The sequence below is a fragment of the Rutidosis leptorrhynchoides genome, chromosome 8, assembly GCF_046630445.1.
Source record: "Rutidosis leptorrhynchoides isolate AG116_Rl617_1_P2 chromosome 8, CSIRO_AGI_Rlap_v1, whole genome shotgun sequence".
Lineage (NCBI taxonomy): Eukaryota > Viridiplantae > Streptophyta > Magnoliopsida > Asterales > Asteraceae > Rutidosis > Rutidosis leptorrhynchoides.
Genome location: NC_092340.1, coordinates 91,119,046 through 91,141,068, shown reverse-complemented (window position 1 = coordinate 91,141,068; position 22,023 = coordinate 91,119,046). Strand labels below are relative to the sequence as shown.

At 32.8% G+C, this 22,023-nt stretch overlaps 2 protein-coding genes across 2 annotated transcripts; one reads left to right on the top strand and one right to left on the bottom strand.

Moving 5' to 3' along the window:
• The first annotated feature begins 15,136 nt into the window (after positions 1-15,136).
• Positions 15,137-17,308, top strand: LOC139864852 (uncharacterized). Its single transcript, XM_071853420.1, has 3 exons — positions 15,137-15,230; positions 15,337-15,425; positions 16,961-17,308. The coding sequence occupies exons 1-3, from the start codon at positions 15,189-15,191 to the stop codon at positions 17,106-17,108; spliced, it is 279 nt and encodes a 92-aa protein (XP_071709521.1). The 5' UTR covers positions 15,137-15,188; the 3' UTR covers positions 17,109-17,308.
• Positions 17,309-19,105: 1,797 nt separating this feature from the next.
• LOC139863615 (uncharacterized) lies at positions 19,106-20,559 on the bottom strand. Its single transcript, XM_071852228.1, has 3 exons — positions 20,502-20,559; positions 20,333-20,408; positions 19,106-19,736 (listed from the first exon to the last, which is right to left on the bottom strand). Exons 1-3 carry the CDS (start codon positions 20,557-20,559, stop codon positions 19,106-19,108), a joined length of 765 nt encoding a protein of 254 aa, XP_071708329.1.
• Positions 20,560-22,023: the final 1,464 nt, after the last annotated feature.

The window sequence follows — 22,023 nt, the reverse complement described above, 5'->3', positions numbered from 1 at the left end:
GGGATACCATAGACACGAATACAATGTTTTGACATATCATAACGACCCATCTATATATATATTTCGGAACAACCATAGACACTCTATATGCAGTAATGTTGGAGTTAGCTATACAGGGTTGAGGTTGATTCTAAAATATTATATACTTTGAGTTGTGATCTAGCCTGAGGCTTGTATACAGAGGTCGTGAATTGATTCGAGATAATATATATTGCTTTATTTCTGTACATCTAACTATGGACAACTAGTTGTAGGTTACTAACGAGGACAGCTGACTTAATAAACTTAAAACATTAAAATGTATTATAAATGTTGTAATTATATTTTGAACATACTTTGATATATATGTACATATTTGTTATAGGTTCATAAATCGACCAGTGGCCAAGTCTTACTTCCCGATGAAGTAAAAATCTGTGAAAGTGAGTTATAGTCCCACTTTTAAAATCTAATATTTTTGGGATGAGAATACATGCAGCTTTATAAATATTTTACAAAATAGACACAAGTACATGAAACTACTTTCTATGGTTGAATGATCGAAGCTGAATATGCCCCTTTTACTTGGTAACCTAAGAATTAGTAAACCAGTCTACTAATTGACGCGAATCCTAAAGATAGATCTATTGGACCCAACAAACCCCATCCGTTGTAGTGGATGCTTTAGTACTTCGATGTTGTTTTATCATGTCCGATAGATGTCCCGGAATGATAGGGGATATTCTTATATGCATCTTGTTAATGTCGGTTACCAGGTGTTCAAACCATATGAATGATTTTTATCTCTATGAATGGGATGTATATTGAAATATGAAATCTTGTGGTCTATTATTATGATTTGATAAATACATAGGTTAAACCTATAACTCACCAACATTTTTGTTGACGTTTAAAGCATGTTTATTCTCAGGTGATTATTAAGAGCTTCCGCTGTTGCATGCTAATATATGGACAAGATTTGGTGTCAGCATGCTTGTATAATATTGTTTAAAACTGCATTCAAGATTTATTTTGTTGTAACATTTAATATTGTAAACCAATATGTATTGGTAGTGTGTAAGTATGATATTTTTAGATTATCATTTCTGGATAATCTAGGTGGTGTCTTTTTAACTTTGTCGATAAAATAAAGGTTATAGTTTGTTTTAAAAACGAATGCAGTCTTTGAAAAATGTCTCATATAGAGGTCAAAACCTCGAAATGAAATCAATTAATATGGAACGTTTATAATCAATGTGAACGGGACATTTCAGTTGGTATCCAAGCGTTGGTCTTAGAGAACCATAAATTTGAATTAGTGTGTCTTATCGAGTTTGTTAGGATACATTAATGAGTCTGGACTTCGACCGTGTTTTCTTTAAAAACAATTGCTTAACACTTTTGTTGGAAACTATATATTATTAACATGTAAATATTATGTGATATATTAACCTCTTAACGTGTTTGATATTGTGTAATAGATGTCTACCTCTAGTACAAATCCCATCGACTCACCTAATAATAATGAAGAGTCGAATATGCTTTGGGAAGATTCACAAATTCCCGAAGAGGAACCGGAAGAGGAGGAACCAGAAGAGGAGGAACCGGAAGAAGAGGAACCAGAAGAGGAGGAATCGGAAGAGGAGGAACCGGAAGAAGAAGAGGTTCCGGAGGAAAAAATATTAATACCTATAGTAAATCGATTAAGTAAAAGAAAATCCTCAATCTACGGACCAAAGTTAAAAATGGTCAATGGTGTTTCCGCCAAGGAAGCAAAATATTGGGAAGATTACTAATTTTCCGATGAATCGGATCCCGATGAGAATTCCGATGATGTTATAGAAATTACCTCGACCCAATTTAATAAAGTAAAAGAAAATAATAAGGGAAAAGGTATAAAAATAGAGAAACCTGATTCCAGCCCCGATGAACTCTATATGTATCGGCAACGTCCATATTTCCTAAATTGTAACAATAACCCGAGAACCTCTAAACCGCCAGGTTTTTCTAAACCATTGGGGAAAATGACGACTCATATTAGAGAAACACCATATATCCCTAGAAAATTAGGAAAACGAACAAAGTCCAAAGAAGAAGAAACCAGTGATTCAGAGTAGAGGGTTGTAATCATGTTGTGTATTATATGTATTGTAGTGTGCTTGTACTCTTATCTTCTATGTAAAAATTGCTTGTATTGTTTGTTAATTATCTTTTATGAATCTAATCCTTGTCTATTCTACAGTATAAAAACAAAATGGACGTTAAGGGTAGACAACCGAATATTTTAGAAGACCTACCAGAGGATATGATTGAGGAAATCTTGTCTAGAGTCGGTCAGAATTCATCAACACATTTAGTTATGGCGAAATTAACTTTTCAAACATTTGAAAGATTTTCCAGAAATGCCTTAGTTTATAAAAGGCTTTCCTTTGATAGGTGGGGTATATCACATTGGGGAGACCGTAAGTTACGCCGTGTTTTCTTTAAAGCGCTAAATGGGGGGAACCCAAATGCAATTTTACGCTACGGGTTAAGAACCTATTTTGACTCAACATATCCCAACATAGGATTTCGTAAGTTAGAAAGAGCTTCTAACATGCAACATTAAGAAGCATGTTATACTTACGGGTTAGTGATGTTCGCTTCTTACCAAAGTGAGAAAAAGAACATTGGATTACAAATTTTAAATAAAACCTTCCCACAAGTGACGGATTCAGTAGTTGAGGTGAGAAACAGGGTTTTTAGATTATTACGGGGCTGTTGGACATTACAAAACCCTCGTCCTTTTGACGACATTACAACATGCTGCCTAGCCAATGTTCATAACGGTTATTTTCCACAAGACCAAGAATGGGAAGTCGTCTTAGTAAAACTAGAATGCATGACTTGTTTCTGGACTTATGAATTACGTGTCTTTATTTCCTTTGCTGAGCAACTTGCGTATTAACTAGATTTATCTTCAAAACTGTCCGGTATCAAAGTGTACTATATTTCATGTTATATGTAATATAGCGAAGTTGTAAGTTTGAAGAATATTTGTATGTGATATATTATTATAATAAGTTTTTCATATGGAATTGTAGTAGTTGAATTGTATATTAGCTACTAAGTATGAACTTAACGGGTAGGTAGTACCCGAATTTAAACTTATAAAACGCTAATATGAAGAAAAAGCTTTTATAAATGAGTTCATATTATGCTACGAAATACTATTGACTACTCTTAAAATTTTATATGATTAACTTAATTCTTTTGGGCTATTTTTGAAGGAAATGGCACCGGAAACTCGTCAGAATTTGAACATGAGTGAGGAAGACTTCCGTGTTTTCCTTGCAGCAAACATAGCCGCTGTACAGGCTGCGATGCAAAATAACAATAACTATGGATCTAGCAGTGGAACTAATTTCACAAGAAATCGTGTAGGATGCTCCTACAAAGAATTCACTGCCTGCAAACCTTTAAAATTTGATGGAACCGAAGGACCAATTGGATTGAAACGGTGGACCGAGAAGGTCGAATCGGTGTTTGCCATAAGTAAGTGTACTGAAGAGGACAAAGTTAAGTACGCTACGCATACCTTTACAGGTACGACATTAACATGGCGGAATACCTATCTCGAGCAGGTAGGACAAGATGCTGCTTACGCACTACCATGGTCAGCATTCAAGCAATTGATGAACGAGCAGTATCGTCCCAGAAACGAGGTCAATAAACTCAAGGTAGAGCTTAGAGGATTACGAACGCAAGGTTTCGATATCACCACGTACAAACAACGATTCACAAAATTGTGCCTATTGTGTCCCAGAACGTTCGAAGACGAAGAAGAGAAGATCGACGCATTTGTAAAAGAGTTACCGGAAAGGATTCAAGAAGATGTGAGTTCACACGAGCCCGCCTCCATACAAAAGGCAAGTCGAATGGCTCACAAATTAGTGAACCAGATCGAAGGAAGGATTAAAGAGCAGGCGACCGAAGATGCTAATATGAAACAAGTCAAGAGAAAGTGGGAAGAAACCAATGACAAGAGTCACCAATACAACAACAACAATCACAACCACAATCGCAATAACTATCCCAATAACCGCAACATCAATCGCAACAACAACTTCAACAAACGTCCCAACAACAACTACAATAACCATCCCAACAACAATAACAACAACAACATCAACAATAACAATCCCAACAACAATCTCAATAACAACAATGGCAACAAAAACCAAAAATAGCCATGCCAAAGATGTGAAGAGCATCACCTGAGGTTCTGCACGACATTTTGCAACAGGTGTAAAAGAAATGGTCATAGCGCGAAGAAGTGCGAAATCTACGGACCAATGCATAACAGAACTAAAGAAATAAATAATGTCGGAACCAATAACACCGCCATAGTTTGTTTTGGATGTGGAAAACCGGGCCACTTTAGTAGAAATTTCCCGAATCAGGGGAATACTAATGGACAGGGCCGCGGAAGAGTTTTCAATATTAATACGGCAGAAGCGCAGGAAGACCCGGAGCTTGTTACGGGTACGTTTCTCATTGACAATAAATCTGCTTATGTTTTATTTGATTCGGGCGCGGATAGAAGCTAAATGAGTAGAGATTTTTGTTCTAAACTAAGTTGTTCACCGACGCCCTTGGATAATAAATTTTTACTCGAATTGGCAAACGGTAAATTAATTACGGCAGATAATATATGTCGGAATCGAGAAATTAAACTGGTTAGTGAAACATTTAAGATTGACTTGATACCAGTAGAGTTAGGGAGTTTTGATGTGATAATCTGTATGGACTGGTTGAAAGAAGTAAAAGCAGAGATCGTTTGTTACAAAAATGCAATTCGCATTATACGAGAAAAAGGAAAACCCTTAATGGTGTACGGAGAAAAGAGCAATGCGAAGTTAAATCTTATTAGTAACCTGAAGGCACAAAAACTAATAAGAAAAGGTTGCTATGCTGTGCTAGCACACGTCGAGAAAGTCAATTCCGAAGAAAAGAACATCAATGATGTTCCCATCGCAATAGAATTTCCCGATGTATTTCCGAAAGAATTACCGGGATTACCTCCACACCGATCCGTTGAGTTTCAAATAGACCTTGTACTGGGAGCTGCACCAATAGCTCGTGCTCCATACAGACTCGCACCCAGCGAAATGAAGGAACTTCAGAGCCAATTACAAGAACTTTTAGAGCGTGGTTTCATTCGACCAAGCACATCACCATGGGGAGCTGCTGTTTTGTTTGTCAAGAAGAAGGATGGTACATTTAGGTTATGTATCGACTACCGAGAGTTGAACAAACTCACCATCAAGAACCGCTACCCACTACCGAGAATCGATGATTTATTTAATCAACTACAAGGCTCGTCGATTTATTCGAAGATTGATTTACGTTCTGGGTATCATCAAATGCGGGTGAAGGAGGATGATATTCCAAAGACTGCTTTTAGGACGCGTTATGATCATTACGAGTTTATGGTTATGCCGTTTGGGTTGACTAATGCACCAGCCGTGTTCATGGACATCATGAACCGAGTGTGTGGACCATATCTTGACAAGTTTGTCATTATATTCATCGATAACATACTTATTTACTCAAAGAATGACCAAGAGCACGAAGAACATTTGAGAAAAGTGCTAGAGTTGTTAAGGAAAGAAAAACTGAAAGCTAAGTTTTCAAAGTGTGCATTTTGGTTAGAAGAAGTTCAATTCCTCGGTCATATAGTGAACGAAGAAGGTATTCAGGTGGATCCAGCAAAGAATGAAACCATTGAAAAATGGGAAACCCCGAAAACTCCGAAGCATATACGCCAATTTTTAGGACTAGCTGGTTACTATAGAAGATTCATCCAAGATTTTTCCAGAATAGCAAAACCCTTGACTGCATTAACGCATAAAGGGAGGAAATTTGAATGGAAGGATGAACAAGAGAAAGCGTTTCAATTGTTAAAGAAAAAGTTAACTATGGCATCTATATTATCATTACCTGAAGGGAATGATGATTTTGTGATATATTGTGACACTTCAAAGCAAGGTCTCGGTTGTGTATTAATGCAACGAACGAAGGTAATTACTTATGCGTCTAGACAATTGAAGATTCACGAGCAGAATTATAAGAAGCATGATTTAGAATTAGGCGCGGTTGTTTTTGCATTAAAGACTTGGAGGCACTACTTATATGGGGTAAAAAGTATTATATATACCGATCACAAAAGTCTTCAACACATATTTAATCAGAAACAACTGAACATGAGACAGCGCATGTGGATTGAATTGTTGAATGATTACTACTTTGAGATTCGTTACCACCCAGGGAAGACAAATGTGGTAGCCGACGCCTTGAACAGAAATGACAGAGAACTCATTCGAGTAAAAGCTATGAATATAATGATTCACAATAACCTTACTACTCAAATAAAGGAGGCGCAACAAGGAGTTTTAAAAGAGGGATATTTAAAGGATGAAATACCCAAACGATCGGAGAAGCATCTTAATATTCGGGAAGACGGAACTCGTTATAGGGCTGAAAGAATTTGGGTACCAAAATTTGGAGATATGAGAGAAATGGTACTTAGAGAAGCTCATAAAACTAGATACTCAATACATCCTGGAACGGGGAAGATGTACAAGGATCTCAAGAAACATTTTTGGTGGCCGGGTATGAAAGCTGATGTTCCTAAATATGTAGGAGAATATTTGACGTGTTCTAAGGTCAAAGCGGAGCATCAGAAATCATCAGGTCTATTTCAACAACCCGAAATCCTGGAATGGAAATGGGAAAACATTACCATGGATTTCATCACTAAATTGCCAAGGACTGCAAGTGGTTTTGATACTATTTGAGTAATAGTTGATCGTCTCACCAAATCAGCACACTTCCTGCCAATAAGAGAAGATGACATGATGGAGAAGTTAGCACGACTGTATTTGAAGGAAGTCGTCTCTAAACATGGAATACCAATCTCTATTATCTCTGATAGGGATGGCAGATTTATTTCAAGATTCTAGCAGACATTACAGCAAGCATTAGGAACTCGTCTAGACATGAGTACTGCCTATCATCCACAAACTGATGGGCAGAGCGAAAGGACGATACAAACGCTTGAAGACATGCTACGAGCATGTGTTATTGATTTCGGAAACAGTTGGGATCGACACCTTCAGTTAGCAGAATTTTCCTACAACAACAGCTACCATTCATGCATTGAGATGGAACCATTTGAAGCACTTTATGGTAGAAAGTGCAGGTATCCGATTTGTTGGAGTGAAGTGAGGGATAGACAGATTACGGGTCCGGAGATAATACAAGAAACTACCTAGAAGATCATCCAAATTCAACAACGGTTGAAAACTGCCCAAAGTCGACAAAAGAGCTACGCTGACATTAAAAGAAAAGATATAGAATTTGAAATTGGAGAGATGGTCATGCTTAAAGTTGCACCTTGGAAAGGTGTTGTTCGATTTGGTAAACGAGGGAAATTAAATCCAAGGTATATTGGACCATTTAAGATTATTGACCGTGTCGGACCAGTAGCTTACCGACTTGAGTTACCTCAACAACTCGCGGCTGTACATAACACTTTCCACTTCTCGAATTTGAATTAATATTTTGCTAAAGAAGAACTCACTATTCCGTTAGACGAAATCCAAATCAACGAAAAACTTTAATTCATCGAAGAACCCGTCAAAATAATGGATCGTGAGGTTAAAAGACTTAAGCAAAACAAGATACCAATTGTTAAGGTTCGATGGAATGCTCGTAGAGGACCTGAGTTCACTTGGGAACGAGAAGATCAGATGAAAAAGAAATACCCACACCTATTTCCAGAAGATACGTCAACACCTCCAACTGCTTAAAATTTTGGGACGAAATTTATTTAACGGGTAGGTACTGTAGTGACCCGAACTTTTCCATGTTAATATATATTAAATGAAATTGTTATTTACATGATTAAGTGTTTCCAACATGTTAAGCAATCAAAATTTTTAAGAATTTATTAATTGAAATAGGTTTCATAAAGTCAATTGACCACCCAAGTTGATCGGTGATTCACGAACGTTAAAACCTGTAAAAACTATATGATGACATATATATAGATATATATATATATATATATATATATATATATATATATATATATATATATATATATATATATATATATATATATATATATATATATAGTTAACATGATATTATGATAAGTAAGTATCTCATTAGGTATTTTAACAATGAGTTATATACATAAAAATGAGACTATTGAATTAAGAAACTCGAAAACGATATATATAACAATTATCGTTATAACAACGTCTTACTAAGTACATATGAATCATATTAAGATATTGATACACTTGGTTAAATATGTTAAATGATAAGTATATATCATTAAGTGTATTAACAATGAACTACATATGTAAAAACAAGACTACTAACTTAAGGATTTCGAAACGAGACATATATGTAACGATTATCGTTGTAACGACATTTAACTGTATATATATCATTCTAAGATATATTAATATATCATATATCATAATATCATGATAATGTAATAATTTAACATCTCTTTAGATATAATAAACAATGGGTTAACAACATTTAACAAGATCGTTAACCTAAAGGTTTCAAAACAACATTTACATGTAACGACTAACGATGACTTAACGACTCAGTTAAAATGTATTTACATGTAGTGTTTTAATATGTATTCATACACTTTTGAAAGACTTAAAGACACTTATCAAAGTACTTATACTTAACAAAAATTCTTACAATTACATCCTCATTCATTTTCATCAACAATTCTACTCTTATGCACTCGTATTTGTACTCGTACAATACACAGCTTCTAAATGTATTTACTATTGGTATATACACTCCAATTATCAGCTCTTAGCAGCCCATGTGAATCACCTAACACATGTGGGAACCATCATTTGGCAACTAGCATGAAATATCTCATAAAATTACAAAAATATTAGTAATCATTCATGACTTATTTACAAGTAAACAAAATTACACATCCTTTATATCTAATCCATATACCAACGACTAAAAACACCTACAAACACTTTCATTCTTCAATTTTCTTCATCTAATTGATCTCTCTCAAGTTCTATCTTCAAGTTCTAAGTGTTCTTCATAAATTCTATAAGTTCTAGTTTCATAAAATCAAGAATACTTTCAAGTTTGCTAGCTTACTTCCAATCTTGCAAATTCACTTTGAGTGATCATCCAACCTCAAGAAATCTTTCTTATTTACAGTAAGATATCTTTCTAATATAAGGTAATACTCATATTCAAACTTTGATTCATTTTCTATAACTTTAACAACCTTATTTCGAGTGGAAATCTTACTTGAATTTGTTTTCGTGTCATGATTCTACTTCAAGAACTTTCAAGCCATCCAAGGATCCTTTGAAGCTAGATCTATTTTTTTCATTTCCAGTAGGTTTATCCACAAAACCTGAGGTAGTAATGATGTTCATAACATCATTCGATTCATACATATAAAACTATCTTATTCGAAGATTTAAACTTGTAATCACTAGAACATAGTTTAGTTAATTCTAAACTTGTTCGCAAATAAAGTTAATCCTTCTAACTTGACTTTTAAAATCAACTAAACACATGTTCTATATCTATATGATATGCTAACTTAGTGATTTAAAACCTGGAAACACGAAAAACACCGTAAAACCGGACATATACCGTCGTAGTAACATTGCGGGCTGTTTTGGGTTTGATAATTAAAAACTATGATAAACTTTGATTTAAAAGTTGTTCTTCTGGGAAAATGATTTTTCTTATGAACATGAAACTATATCCAAAAATCATGGTTAAACTCAAAGTGGAAGTATGTTTTTCAAAATGGTCATCAAGACGTCGTTCTTTCGACTGAAATGACCACCTCTTACAAAAACGACTTGTAACTTATATTTTCGACTATAAACCTATACTTTTTCTATTTAGATTCATAAAAGAGAGTTCAATATTAAACATAGCAATTTGATTCACTTAAAACGGATTTAAAACGAAGAAGTTATGGGTAAAACAAGATTGGATATTTTTTTTGTTGTTGTAGCTACGGGAAATATTGTAACAATTCTATACAAATCATATCCTAGCTAACTTATATTGTATTATACATGTATTCTAATATATTATGTAATCTTGGGATACCATAGACACGAATACAATATTTTGACATATCATATCGACCAATCTATATATATATTTCGGAACAACCATAGACACTCTATATGCAGTAATGTTGGAGTTAGCTATACAGGATTGAGGCTGATTCCAAAATATTATATACTTTGAGTTGTGATCTAGCCTGAGGCTTGTATACACGAGGTCGTGGATTGATTCGAGATAATATATATTGCTTTATTTCTGTACATCTAACTATGGACAACTAGTTGTAGGTTACTAACGAGGACAGCTGACTTAATAAACTTAAAACATTAAAACGTATTATAAATGTTGTAATTATATTTTGAACATACTTTGATATATATGTACATATTTGTTATAGGTTCGTGAATCGACCAGTGGCCAAGTTTTACTTCCCGACGAAGTAAAAATCTGTGAAAGTGAGTTATAGTCCCACTTTTAAAATCTAATATTTTTGGGATGAGAATACATGCAGCTTTATAAATGTTTTACAAAATAGACACAATTACATGAAACTACTTTCTATGGTTGAATGATCGAAGCCTAATATGCCCCTTTTACTTGGTAACCTAAGAATTAGTAAACCAGTCTACTAATTGACGCGAATCCTAAAGATAGATCTATTGGGCCCAACAAACCCCATCCGTTGTAGCGGATGCTTTAGTACTTCGATGTTGTTTTATCATGTTCGATGGATGTCCCGGAATGATAGGGGATATTCTTATATGCATCTTGTTAATGTCGGTTACCAGGTGTTCAAACCATATGAATGATTTTTATCTCTATGAATGGGATGTATATTGAAATATGAAATCTTGTGGTCTATTATTACGATTTGATAAATACATAGGTTAAACCTATAATTCACCAACATTTTTGTTGACGTTTAAAGCATGTTTATTCTCAGGTGATTATTAAGAGCTTCCGCTATTGCATGCTAATATATGGACAAGATTTGGTGTCAGCATGCTTGTATAATATTGTTTAAAACTGCATTCGAGATTTATTTTGTTGTAACATATTAATATTGTAAACCAATATGTATTGGTAGTGTGTAAGTGTGATATTTTTAGATTATCATTTCTGGATAATCTAGGTGGTGTCTTTTTAACCTTGTCGATAAAATAAAGGTTATGGTTTGTTTTAAAAACAAATGCAGTCTTTGAAAAACGTCTCATATAGAGGTCAAAACGTCGCAACAAAATCAATTAATATGGAATGTTTATAATCAATATGAACGGGACATTTCAGCTTTAGTCTCATTCCACAACATAATCTCTTCTCAACCCCATGGTTGTCGGATCCGAATTGTTATCATTTAAATCTATTAAGTTAACTAAGATAGCCTACAAAGAGATTAGTTGTTCTATTGTAATTATATTGACCATGTCAATCTTAATTACCATAATTGGCTAAAAAAAATATATAGAATTTAACATCAACTAGATGCTTACATTTAGTCATCTAATTAATCATTTATCATGAATCATGTACTTGATATCAAAATGCAAGACACCCCCACATTTCCATGGTTTCGTGTTCAACTTACACAAGTAGTAGGTTAATGCTTATCCTTTCAAAGCTTCCCCACATGTCTTGCAATTTGATTTTTAGTCAACCATAATCATATACATCAAATATGATTCTTAATCAATGATGTAGTCAAATGCCCCCCAGATAAGATTTAAATCTTTTGTGTTCAGATTTTATAGCTTCTTAAACATCAGGCTTAAGAAAATCGATTTACGTATGCTCTTTTTCACCTTCTTCCAACTCTCTCCCATTCTTGTTTTGTTTATGTTAATTCTTCTTACACATTTGTCGAAGAATTCCAGTTCATTTACTTTTCTTGAATTTTTTTTATACTATTCATCATTAATAATTTTGTAATAATATCTTTCCATCACATCCGTGTTGATTTCGCAATCTTCTTCATGTTTTCGTACTTTTCCTATAGCTTCCATTTTTTTTTTTTTTGTTGTTTATCAATTTACTGTCTTGGTAACAAAATCGTTATCAAGATTCTTACATGTAGAAACTTTTGTAAATTCCGGCGATAGTACTCGCGGTGGGGATGAATTTTGTATCGATTTATGTCTGCTCCTCTTTCAAATTCATCCCCACCACACTCATCGTCTTCATAAATGAAAATTCTAGTTCCCACTCTTAAGAATCTTGATAATGATTTTGTTACAAAGCATGTAAGTTGATAATTAAACATAAAAAAAAGGTTTGCAAGTTATGGGAAGAGTACAAAAATTTTGAAGAAGACTTGAAATCAACAAGGAAGTGATGTAAAGTATTACAAAATTATTACTAAAGAATATTAAAATATTTCAGCAAAAAAATAGAAAAAAATGAACAAGAATTCTTTGATAGATGTGCAAGAACAATTAACATAAAATAATACAAGAATGGGAGAAAGTTGAAAGAAGTTGAAATATGAGTAGACGCAAATCGATTTGGTTAAGACTAATGTCGAAGAAGCAATGAAAAAATTTAAATGATTGATTTTAGATTTATGTAATAGTATTTTGAAAGTAGAAAATCTTTATTTGTAACCTTTTGCTACGTAATAATTAAGATGTTATATGAAACTTATGAATATTTGATGTTTAGTTTCCAAGTTTTGGACATATTTTTACTGATAAACAGTAACAATATGTGATGAATGATGAAAAAAATTCTAACGAATGATAAAACTTTGATATTTTATAAGAAAACCTGATATGAATGATAATAAAATTATGAATGTTTAATGTTTACTACAAAGTTCTTCAAAATGTTATATTTTTTTTTTTGAAAGATAAACAAATGACTGAAGTTCCAATGAATGATAAAAATATTTGTTAAATTTTATATATAGACGAAGAATGATAAATTATATGATGAATGATGTAAAATAACTTATGAATGATAACAAATTAGTGAATAAATGACTAGAAAAAAAACTTATGAATGATAAAGTATTCGATGAATGATAATATGATGGATAAGAAAAATATTATGAATGTTTGTTGTTTATTTTTGAAGTTTAAAAAGAACAAATTTTTTTGATAAATAATGTAGTAACAAATGGTTGAAAATCTGTTGAATGATACTAATAAACTTGATAAAAAATAACTTATGAATAATATAAAGTAATTGATGAAAATAAAATTACTAATGAATGATAACAAATTACTTAATTAATGGTAAAAGTGATGATAACAAATTAATTAATTAATGATGAAAATAACTGTTGAATGATAAAAATCTTTGACGATGATACATAAAATCTACTGATAAATAAAAATATTAAGACTTAAAGTTAAAAAGTTATAATGATAGAATAATATAATATGTTGCTACCTATTTACATCTAGTGGTTAACAATTATTAGTACAATACTAGAACTACTTAGTGTGATGAGGTAGATTGCCGATTGATGTTTACCCTCGGGATGGATCCATGCAGACCCGGTTCACGGACATAATGCTGTGGGGTGGCTTTATCAATCTTGTGGATCCAAACTATGAGTTGGCCTGTCTAGCGCTTTGCGGCTAAGTATTAATGTTTTTTAAAGAGAAAGTAATGTGTGAGAGAAAAAGTGAGTTCTCTGCCACAAGTCCAGTTAGTTGTAAAGTGATGGCTCATGTGACCTATTTATAGGTATGAGTGCTCTGTGATATTCGGAGACACGTGTCATGCTGTTGTTGATTGATTTTATGCAAATATTATATAACCGACTTTATGCTAAGTAGTAACGTGGCATGTGTGCTGCTCACGTGCCCATTTTAGGGTTTAGGCATAGAAAGTTTCTTTCAGGAAATTACGCAAAACGCTGGGCGTTCTGATGCATGATTTATTTGTTATTCTTGACCTAAAACGCTAAACGGATAAATATAAAAAAATGCTTTTAATACTTTTTGTAGGTGTTCCAAGTGCTTCTTTCGTATAGAGATGATGAATTTATGCTTGTAAACCATAGGATACATCATTATTTTTTTAGAGCAGTTAGTTGGGGATCACTGATGCCGACTTAACCACCCACACGATTATCTCCTGTAGTTGCTATACCCGCCCCCAACTGCGTGCTCAAGAGGAAACCCGCACCATTCCCATACAGGGCATATACGGTAAATACCCTCTCCTCTTTACCTCACAACGCTATTCATGCATGGTTAACTTTTTTCTCTACCACTACCATACAAATGAACGACTTTTCTTTAATTTTTTTTAATTTTAATTTTCTTTCTATTTTTTTATAGTATTCTTTTAATATTTCCATTATCATTCCCTTTATCATTAATAAATTTAATTTATACCAAGCATGCCAAGTGTTTAAAGACTTGCTCCCGTGTAGTCAGTTGAACTAATTTAAGTAACAAACTTGTCATTTATGAATTCCAATAATGAACTGATTTCAATCTATGTTATATACTTTAAATGGTGTAATGTATTATTTATGAAATTTGTTCAACAAACAATCTTAAAATCATGTATTGAAATCGACCATTGCTTTACTCCTTGTTCTTCACTCGTGACACTACTACTTGAAGAAGAGTTTGATTATCCGCCTTAGTCAGATCTTAGTTGTTAATTTAACGATTGACATGCTTTTGTGGATTCTAACTATCGTTTATACGCGATTTTTGTACTAATTTATGAACAGTTTGGAGAATTCCTAATAATGTTATTTCCAATTCTCATCCACTAAAGAAGTCTGATTTATTTGATCAATCTCTTTTTATCATTCAAAATTTAGACGATTATCCAAGTAAATTTATCGGAATAAAAACGGAATGTACGACAACATAATACCAAGTTGTGCAAGTTGGTGCACTTGAGTTAAACTTGTATTAAGGGTAGTAACTTGACAATACTCGAAAGATGAAGGGGTATATTAAAATATTATACCTCGAAAAGATAACCATCTAGCTTTTTTTTCCTATATAAAGTGAATAATAATAACTCTTCTGATTCGTCCCCCCTTTTCATTTGCCAACTGCACGCCAATTTTTTCCACATTCTATTTTCAAGTCAAACAAATGGCGTCTTCTTCAACTTTTAAACGTTGGTTGAGGCCTGAGGTGCGTAAATCAAGTTAAATAAAATAAAACTTAGATACATGATTGTTCTATTGAACGATATTATTATTTTGTGAATCTAATTTAATAGATCTGATGGTTTTGACAGGTTTATCCTTTGTTTGTTACCATGGGTTTAGCTGTTGGAATCTGCGGAATGCAATTGATTCGCAACATAACTGGTAATCCTGAAGTCAGGTGAGTAGTTTATTATATAATAATTGCAATTTTTGTTTGATTTTGAAGTATTTTTAATTTTAGGGATTTTAGATGCTAGATTTAGAATTGGATGATTAGTTGATTAAATTTAGGGTTAGTTAAGTGATTATATAATAATTGCTTATATAATAATTGCTTACTAATGAGTTTCTGGATGCTTAATTACATACCTTGGATTTAGAAAATATTTTTTTGTTTACTAAATTTGGAAAATTAATTAGTGAAGTTTGTTATGATAGTACTGACTGTTTGTAGCATATTTAAACAATCTGTTAAAACAATTTTTGTTAGAGGAAGTAGTTATTGAGTTGAAATTGAACCAAAAGTATATTATCCTGTAAATGAATTTTGCAAATAGCCTTTAAACTTTTTCAAGCTAAAAAGGCAATCAAGTACTGAATGTCCTAGTAAGAGTATACATATTATACTTTTCAAAGTATGTATGAGTGATTAGTCATAGGTTTAGAGTGAAAACTTAGGCTTTATCGATAATTAAATAATTTTCAAGTTAAGAACTTGGTGACAACTTAGAGCACACGGAGTCGAAGGCTTTTTTCCGCATTTTCCAATCCGACACTGAGGTTGACTCTCTGTCGGCGTTAACCCGGCGTTGGGGTTCAGTATCGAGCCAAAGACTTTGGATTCGTGCGTTTCAATGGCCAAAATTTTAAAATTAGACACTGAATTTTGAACCATTTTCCTACTTTTACTTTCAGTCTAATTTCAGTGTCTACCTAGACATTGAATTATACGTTGAGTTTCAGTGTCACGACTCCTCGTGCTCTTATTACAAAGTTTAACGTTCATTGCTCAATGAGTGATGTGTGGTTTCACCCATGTGTCAAGTAATATTAATACCCCTTTTCATCACCTCACGATATATCATTGCGACATTGCATAAGCCATCCAACTAACTGAACTTTTATGTTAGAGGGTGGTGAAGCTTAGTAGGGAGTTAGACAATAATACTTTAACCTGTGCTTTTGTTTTATTGACATACTATATATGACATACTATTTATAGTATATATTCATCCTTGCTGACATGCATAATAGCTGGTCATAGGTCTTAAAAGTGTTGAGATATCCATTTCTAATGTCTCTTGAAAGGTGTACATTTGAAATATAGTAACTTTCGTTATGTGTCTTACATGGTTGTGTGTGGTAACTTTTAGAAAAATGATGCTTTCAGAATTTTACCTTAGATGAGAACAAATAAAAATATTCAATTCAGATGGGCATCATTGAGGCTGCAACACTTTCAAATATCGAAAACTATAATCTAATCGATGTATGTAATATGTAGATGCGTTGTTAAGGTGGTGAGCCTTAGGGTTTTAATAGATTATATATGGTCAAAATAAGTGTATTTTGAATAAACATATAGACCTTACGGATGAAATCATTGATGATGCCAAAATATGCTAATGAACACTAGTAATTCTTAATTGTATTGTTGAATTTATTCATGCACAATTCTAATGAAGTAAAAATATGTATAATTGGTTTATATAGAGTGACTAAGGAAAACAGAACTGCTGGGATATTGGATAACTTTGTGGAAGGTGAAAAGTATGCGGAACATGCAGTAAGAAAGTTTGTTCGCAACAAGTCTCCGCAGATCATGCCATCTGTCAACTCATTCTTCTCAGACCCAGAATGAAGTAATTTTTCTTATTCAAATCAACCTGGTTGGTTGAGACACATTGATTTGAGATTTATTCAAGATTTTAAACCAAAATATTGCAAGAGAACCTCATTACTGTTTGATCACTTTAATGGGTGATATATTTTTTCCTTAAAATAATTTACTCTTCTGATATGCAATGAATTCCTTGCCTTGTTTTTGTGATCTATAACTATATATATGGTTCGTCTGATAACATGGCTTTATATATCATCTAAACAACCGAAGAATGCTGTACTTTGTGTGAATCTAACCTGTCAAGTGATCTTTTCAAGATCGTATGCCGGTTACAGTTGCAATTGGATACTTGTCAATTGAAGTATAACACAACTTTCTTTTGTTGATAAAAATACTCCATCATTTCAAGCAATTCATACATATTTGTGGATATTGGCTAATGAGTTAGTTTAACACTATGTTCTGAGTTTAATTTTGGAGACAAAGGAAAGTAAACAGAAAGAAACAAAAAAGGTACGGTGTTCGCGAGTTTTACTTTGGAAAGAAAAGAAAGGAAGAGAAGATAAAATTTAGTTAATTTTCCTTACAGAACTTTCATTTCAAATTGGAAAGATTTCATTTTCTTTTTTTGTCCTCTTCTCTTCCTCTCCTTTATATAAAACTCAAGAACGGAGCGTAAGGGTGTCTTTATTTACCTCTTAAATGAATGGTTCAACCGTGAATGCTAACATAACGAAGTTGACACAATCTCGTTTCTTTCTGCCTTCGTCTCCCATTGTAGTCGTCTTCTTCATGAAAACTTCCTCTTCAATCCCGAAGGTTTGCTACTTCCTATATTTGAAGCAAGTCGAAGGAAATGAGTTTACATACTCCAGAGATGGGGCTCGTTTTCAACGTAGACCCGGGGACAAATTTTTCACTCCTTGAGAAGTGAAAACCTGTGACTAGATCGTCGGTCTAAAAATAGAGAATCCAGACCCCTTCATATCCATTCATTTCAACAGATGATGCTGAATGGTTCAACATTGACCAATTCAGAGTGAAACACTCTCTTAATCGTTAAGCACTTAATATTTTGCAATATCCTCCTTAAATCATATCCAGAACACTTAGTAAATAAGTATATTGAATTTTTTTATTCATGTAACACGTTAATGAAGTAATTTTGTCATATTCATATCGTTCATTCAAAATGATTATCAAATAACTTATTTTCATTTAGGACCAAGTTTATTAGAGACTTTGAATCATTGAGATTATAAACCATTCAATGCTAACTTATTCAGTTTCATCAAACGTAGTTTAACCTTAGTATCACAAATTTTTTATTAGTACTTTCACAATTTAATAATTGTATATAGATTCTAAAAATGATGGGATCGGTATATAAATTATAAATTAAATAACTAAATAATATGAAATTAACACCAAGTCACTTGTTTGGTAGTGTGGCGTTGTCATGTTGGAGATATGATTTTTAAGTTGGGGTTTCTGGCTGGTTTGCGGTTGGAGATCTCGTGTGGAGTGATTTATAGCAACCAGTGTTTTCGATTCTTTGCGGATTCAACGAATGTCGGTGTTCTCCTGACGTGTTAGTGGCTTTGTCGGAATGGTTTGATCATGCTTTAAATGTAAATTTGGTTGCTTTGTTTTGCTTGCTTATATTTTTAGTTCCACTTGCTGGCTAGATTTAGTTAGATTTGCTTGTTTGTTGGTTTTATCTTATGTTGTGAGTTTGTATATGTTTTGTATCGATTTTTTACTCTGTTTTGAACTTCGAATCCGTTTATTTATGTTACGGTTTTTCTTTAAAAAGACCCAAGGCATTTAATGGTCTCATTATAGTGTTTGAAGCATACAAACTCATATCACTTGCATGGTAGAATTCTCCGGGTGCATGAAAAGACTGTGGTCGACTTTTAAGCTCTATTCTCTAGTATTGTTTTTTTTTTTTTAATGGTCAAAGAATGATTATAAATAAATAAAACGATTCCTAGCAAGGCGCTAAGGGAAAATTACAAAGGCATAGACAGCCATGAGTTCCAGTTTGAAACTAAATGACCTCTATGTTTAATCCAACGAAAAGTAATTAATCTAATGAAATCAAATAAACTACTTTTGTTACAAAAAGAATCTAAGAAAACAACACCGTTCCTGAACCGCCATAAAGCCCATAAAGACGTCACCACAACTGCGATGATCCGATCTTTTGACAACGGGCGTAAACGAATACCTTCTAACCAGGTAAAAAAGGAATCCCAAGACGACATTTGAGGCATATCGCAATCAAGCCAGATACGAATTTTATGCCATAAATCCCGAGCCACATCACACTCGAAAAACAAATGATCTCTATACTCCACCCCATTATTACAAGAAGGACAAACAATAGAAGAGACATTGATCCCCTTCGCGGATAGGTTCCAACGAACAGGAAGAGAATCTAAACGAAAACGCCATAAGAAAATATTAACTTTTCTAGGCATAAACATGTACCAAAGAGTCTTAACTTGCGAGGTCGGAAGAAGCAAGTGATCAATAAGCTCTCTAGCTTTTTTAACTGTATAACGGCCATCATTATTCAAAGAGCATGTCCAAGAATCCGGGCGATCGCACAACGCAGGTTTACCAATAATCCCGAAAAGACTATTAATAAGATCCTCTTTCTAGTAGTTTTGTGATAAAGAATGGGGAAAAAATGAACTGAGGAATGAAAAGGAATTTATCTAGGAATGCTATTTTTTATTCACGTCCTCTCATTTCTTTTGTATATAAACTTAGGAATGCTATTTTTTTATTATTAATCTTCATTTCATTTTCATTCATTTTTCTTCAAATAGAACTCGAGAACTCAGTGTTAAGAAGCTCATGGTAAAACTAAATGGTAAACATAAATTGTAAATTCTAACCGAAATTTGAAAAGATTAAAATACGAGGCGATCTTTACATACTTTTTATGATTCATATACATTAATTTCATATAAACTAGTATATATTTTACTCCTATTATTAGCTTTTATTTTAACATCTAAACATAAAACACAAAACGCAATAAGAGGGTATATGAACATATTAATCGTCTATTATCCTTAAAGTCTATTTTCCTTAAAATTAGGAGATTTTAGGTGGAATTAAGTTTAAAAGTTAAAATGAAATACAATAAGGGTAAATTAGGTACTATATACAACATTGAGCGAACAAACACTGCTATTGAACAACCTTGAAACACCCTAATTCAATACCTCGAAAAGGTACCATTACCAAAATCAACTTTCATCCGCAAAGACTCACCGACTGCAAACTCATTGTGTACCACAACTGAAACATGAATAAGAAGTCACCCAAACTACACATAAAAAAACCTATATAACATCACAACTTTAAACTACCAAAAGCATATCTAGGGCAAACCGGCCGAAATATAAATATTGCCACCGAAAAATGCACCAACTAACTTATGCCTAACCATCCTTGAAACTCTAAAACCGCAACCACCAGTGAGTAGCAAGAAACAGGGATAGGTTATAAGAAGGTAGTAGCGCTCAGTCGGAGAAGCAACGAGTCAACGACATCGGAGCAATCTGTAGTGACCCGAACTTTTCCATGTTTATATATATTAAATGAAATTGTTATTTACATGATTAAGTGTTTCCAACATGTTAAGCAATCAAACTTGTTAAGACTTGATTAATTGAAATAGGTTTCATATAGATAATTGACCACCCAAGTTGACCGGTGATTCACGAACGTTAAAACTTGTAAAAACTATATGATGTCATATATATATGGATATATATATATATATATATATATATATATATATATATATATATATATATATATATATATATATATATATATATAGTTAACATGGTATTATGATAAGTAAACATATCATTAAGTATATTAACAATGAACTACATATGTAAAAATAAAACTACTAACTTAAGGATTTCGAAACGAGGCATATATGTAACGATTATCGTTGTAACGACATTTAATTGTATATATATCATATTAAGATATATTAATACATCATTATATCATGATAATGTAATAATTTAACATCTCTTTAGATATAATAAACAATGGGTTAACAACATTTAACAAGATCGTTAACCTAAAGGTTTCAAAACAACACTTACATGTAACGACTAACGATGACTTAACGACTCAGTTAAAATGTATATACATGTAGTGTTTTAATATGTATTCATACACTTTTGAAAGACTTAAAGACACTTATCAAAGTACTTCTACTTAACAAAAATGCTTACAATTACATCCTCATTCATTTTCATCAACAATTCTACTCGTATGCACTCGTATTCGTACTCGTACAATACCCAGCTTCTAAATGTATTTACTATTGGTATATACACTCCAATGATCAGCTCTTAGCAGCCCTTGTGAGTCACCTAACACATGTGGGAACCATAATTTGACAACTAGCATGAAATATCTCATAAAATTACAAAAATATTAGTAATCATTCATGACTTATTTACAAGTAAATAAAATTACACATCCTTTATATCTAATCCATATACCAACGACCAAAAATACCTACAAACACTTTCATTCTTCAATTTTATTCATCTAATTGATCTCTCTCAAGTTCTATCTTCAAGTTCTAAGTGTTCTTCATAAATTCTATAAGTTCTAGTTTCATAAAATCAAGAATACTTCCAAGTTTGCTAGCTTACTTCCAATCTTGTAAAGTGATCATCCAACCTCAATAAATCTTTCTTATTTACAGTAAGATATCTTTCTAATACAAGGTAATAATCATATTCAAACTTTGATTCAATTTCCATAACTATAACAATCTTATTTCGAGTGAAAATCTTACTTGATCTTGTTTTCGTGTCATGATTCTGCTTCAAGAACTTTCAAGTCATCCAAGGATCCTTTTAAGCTAGATCTATTTTTC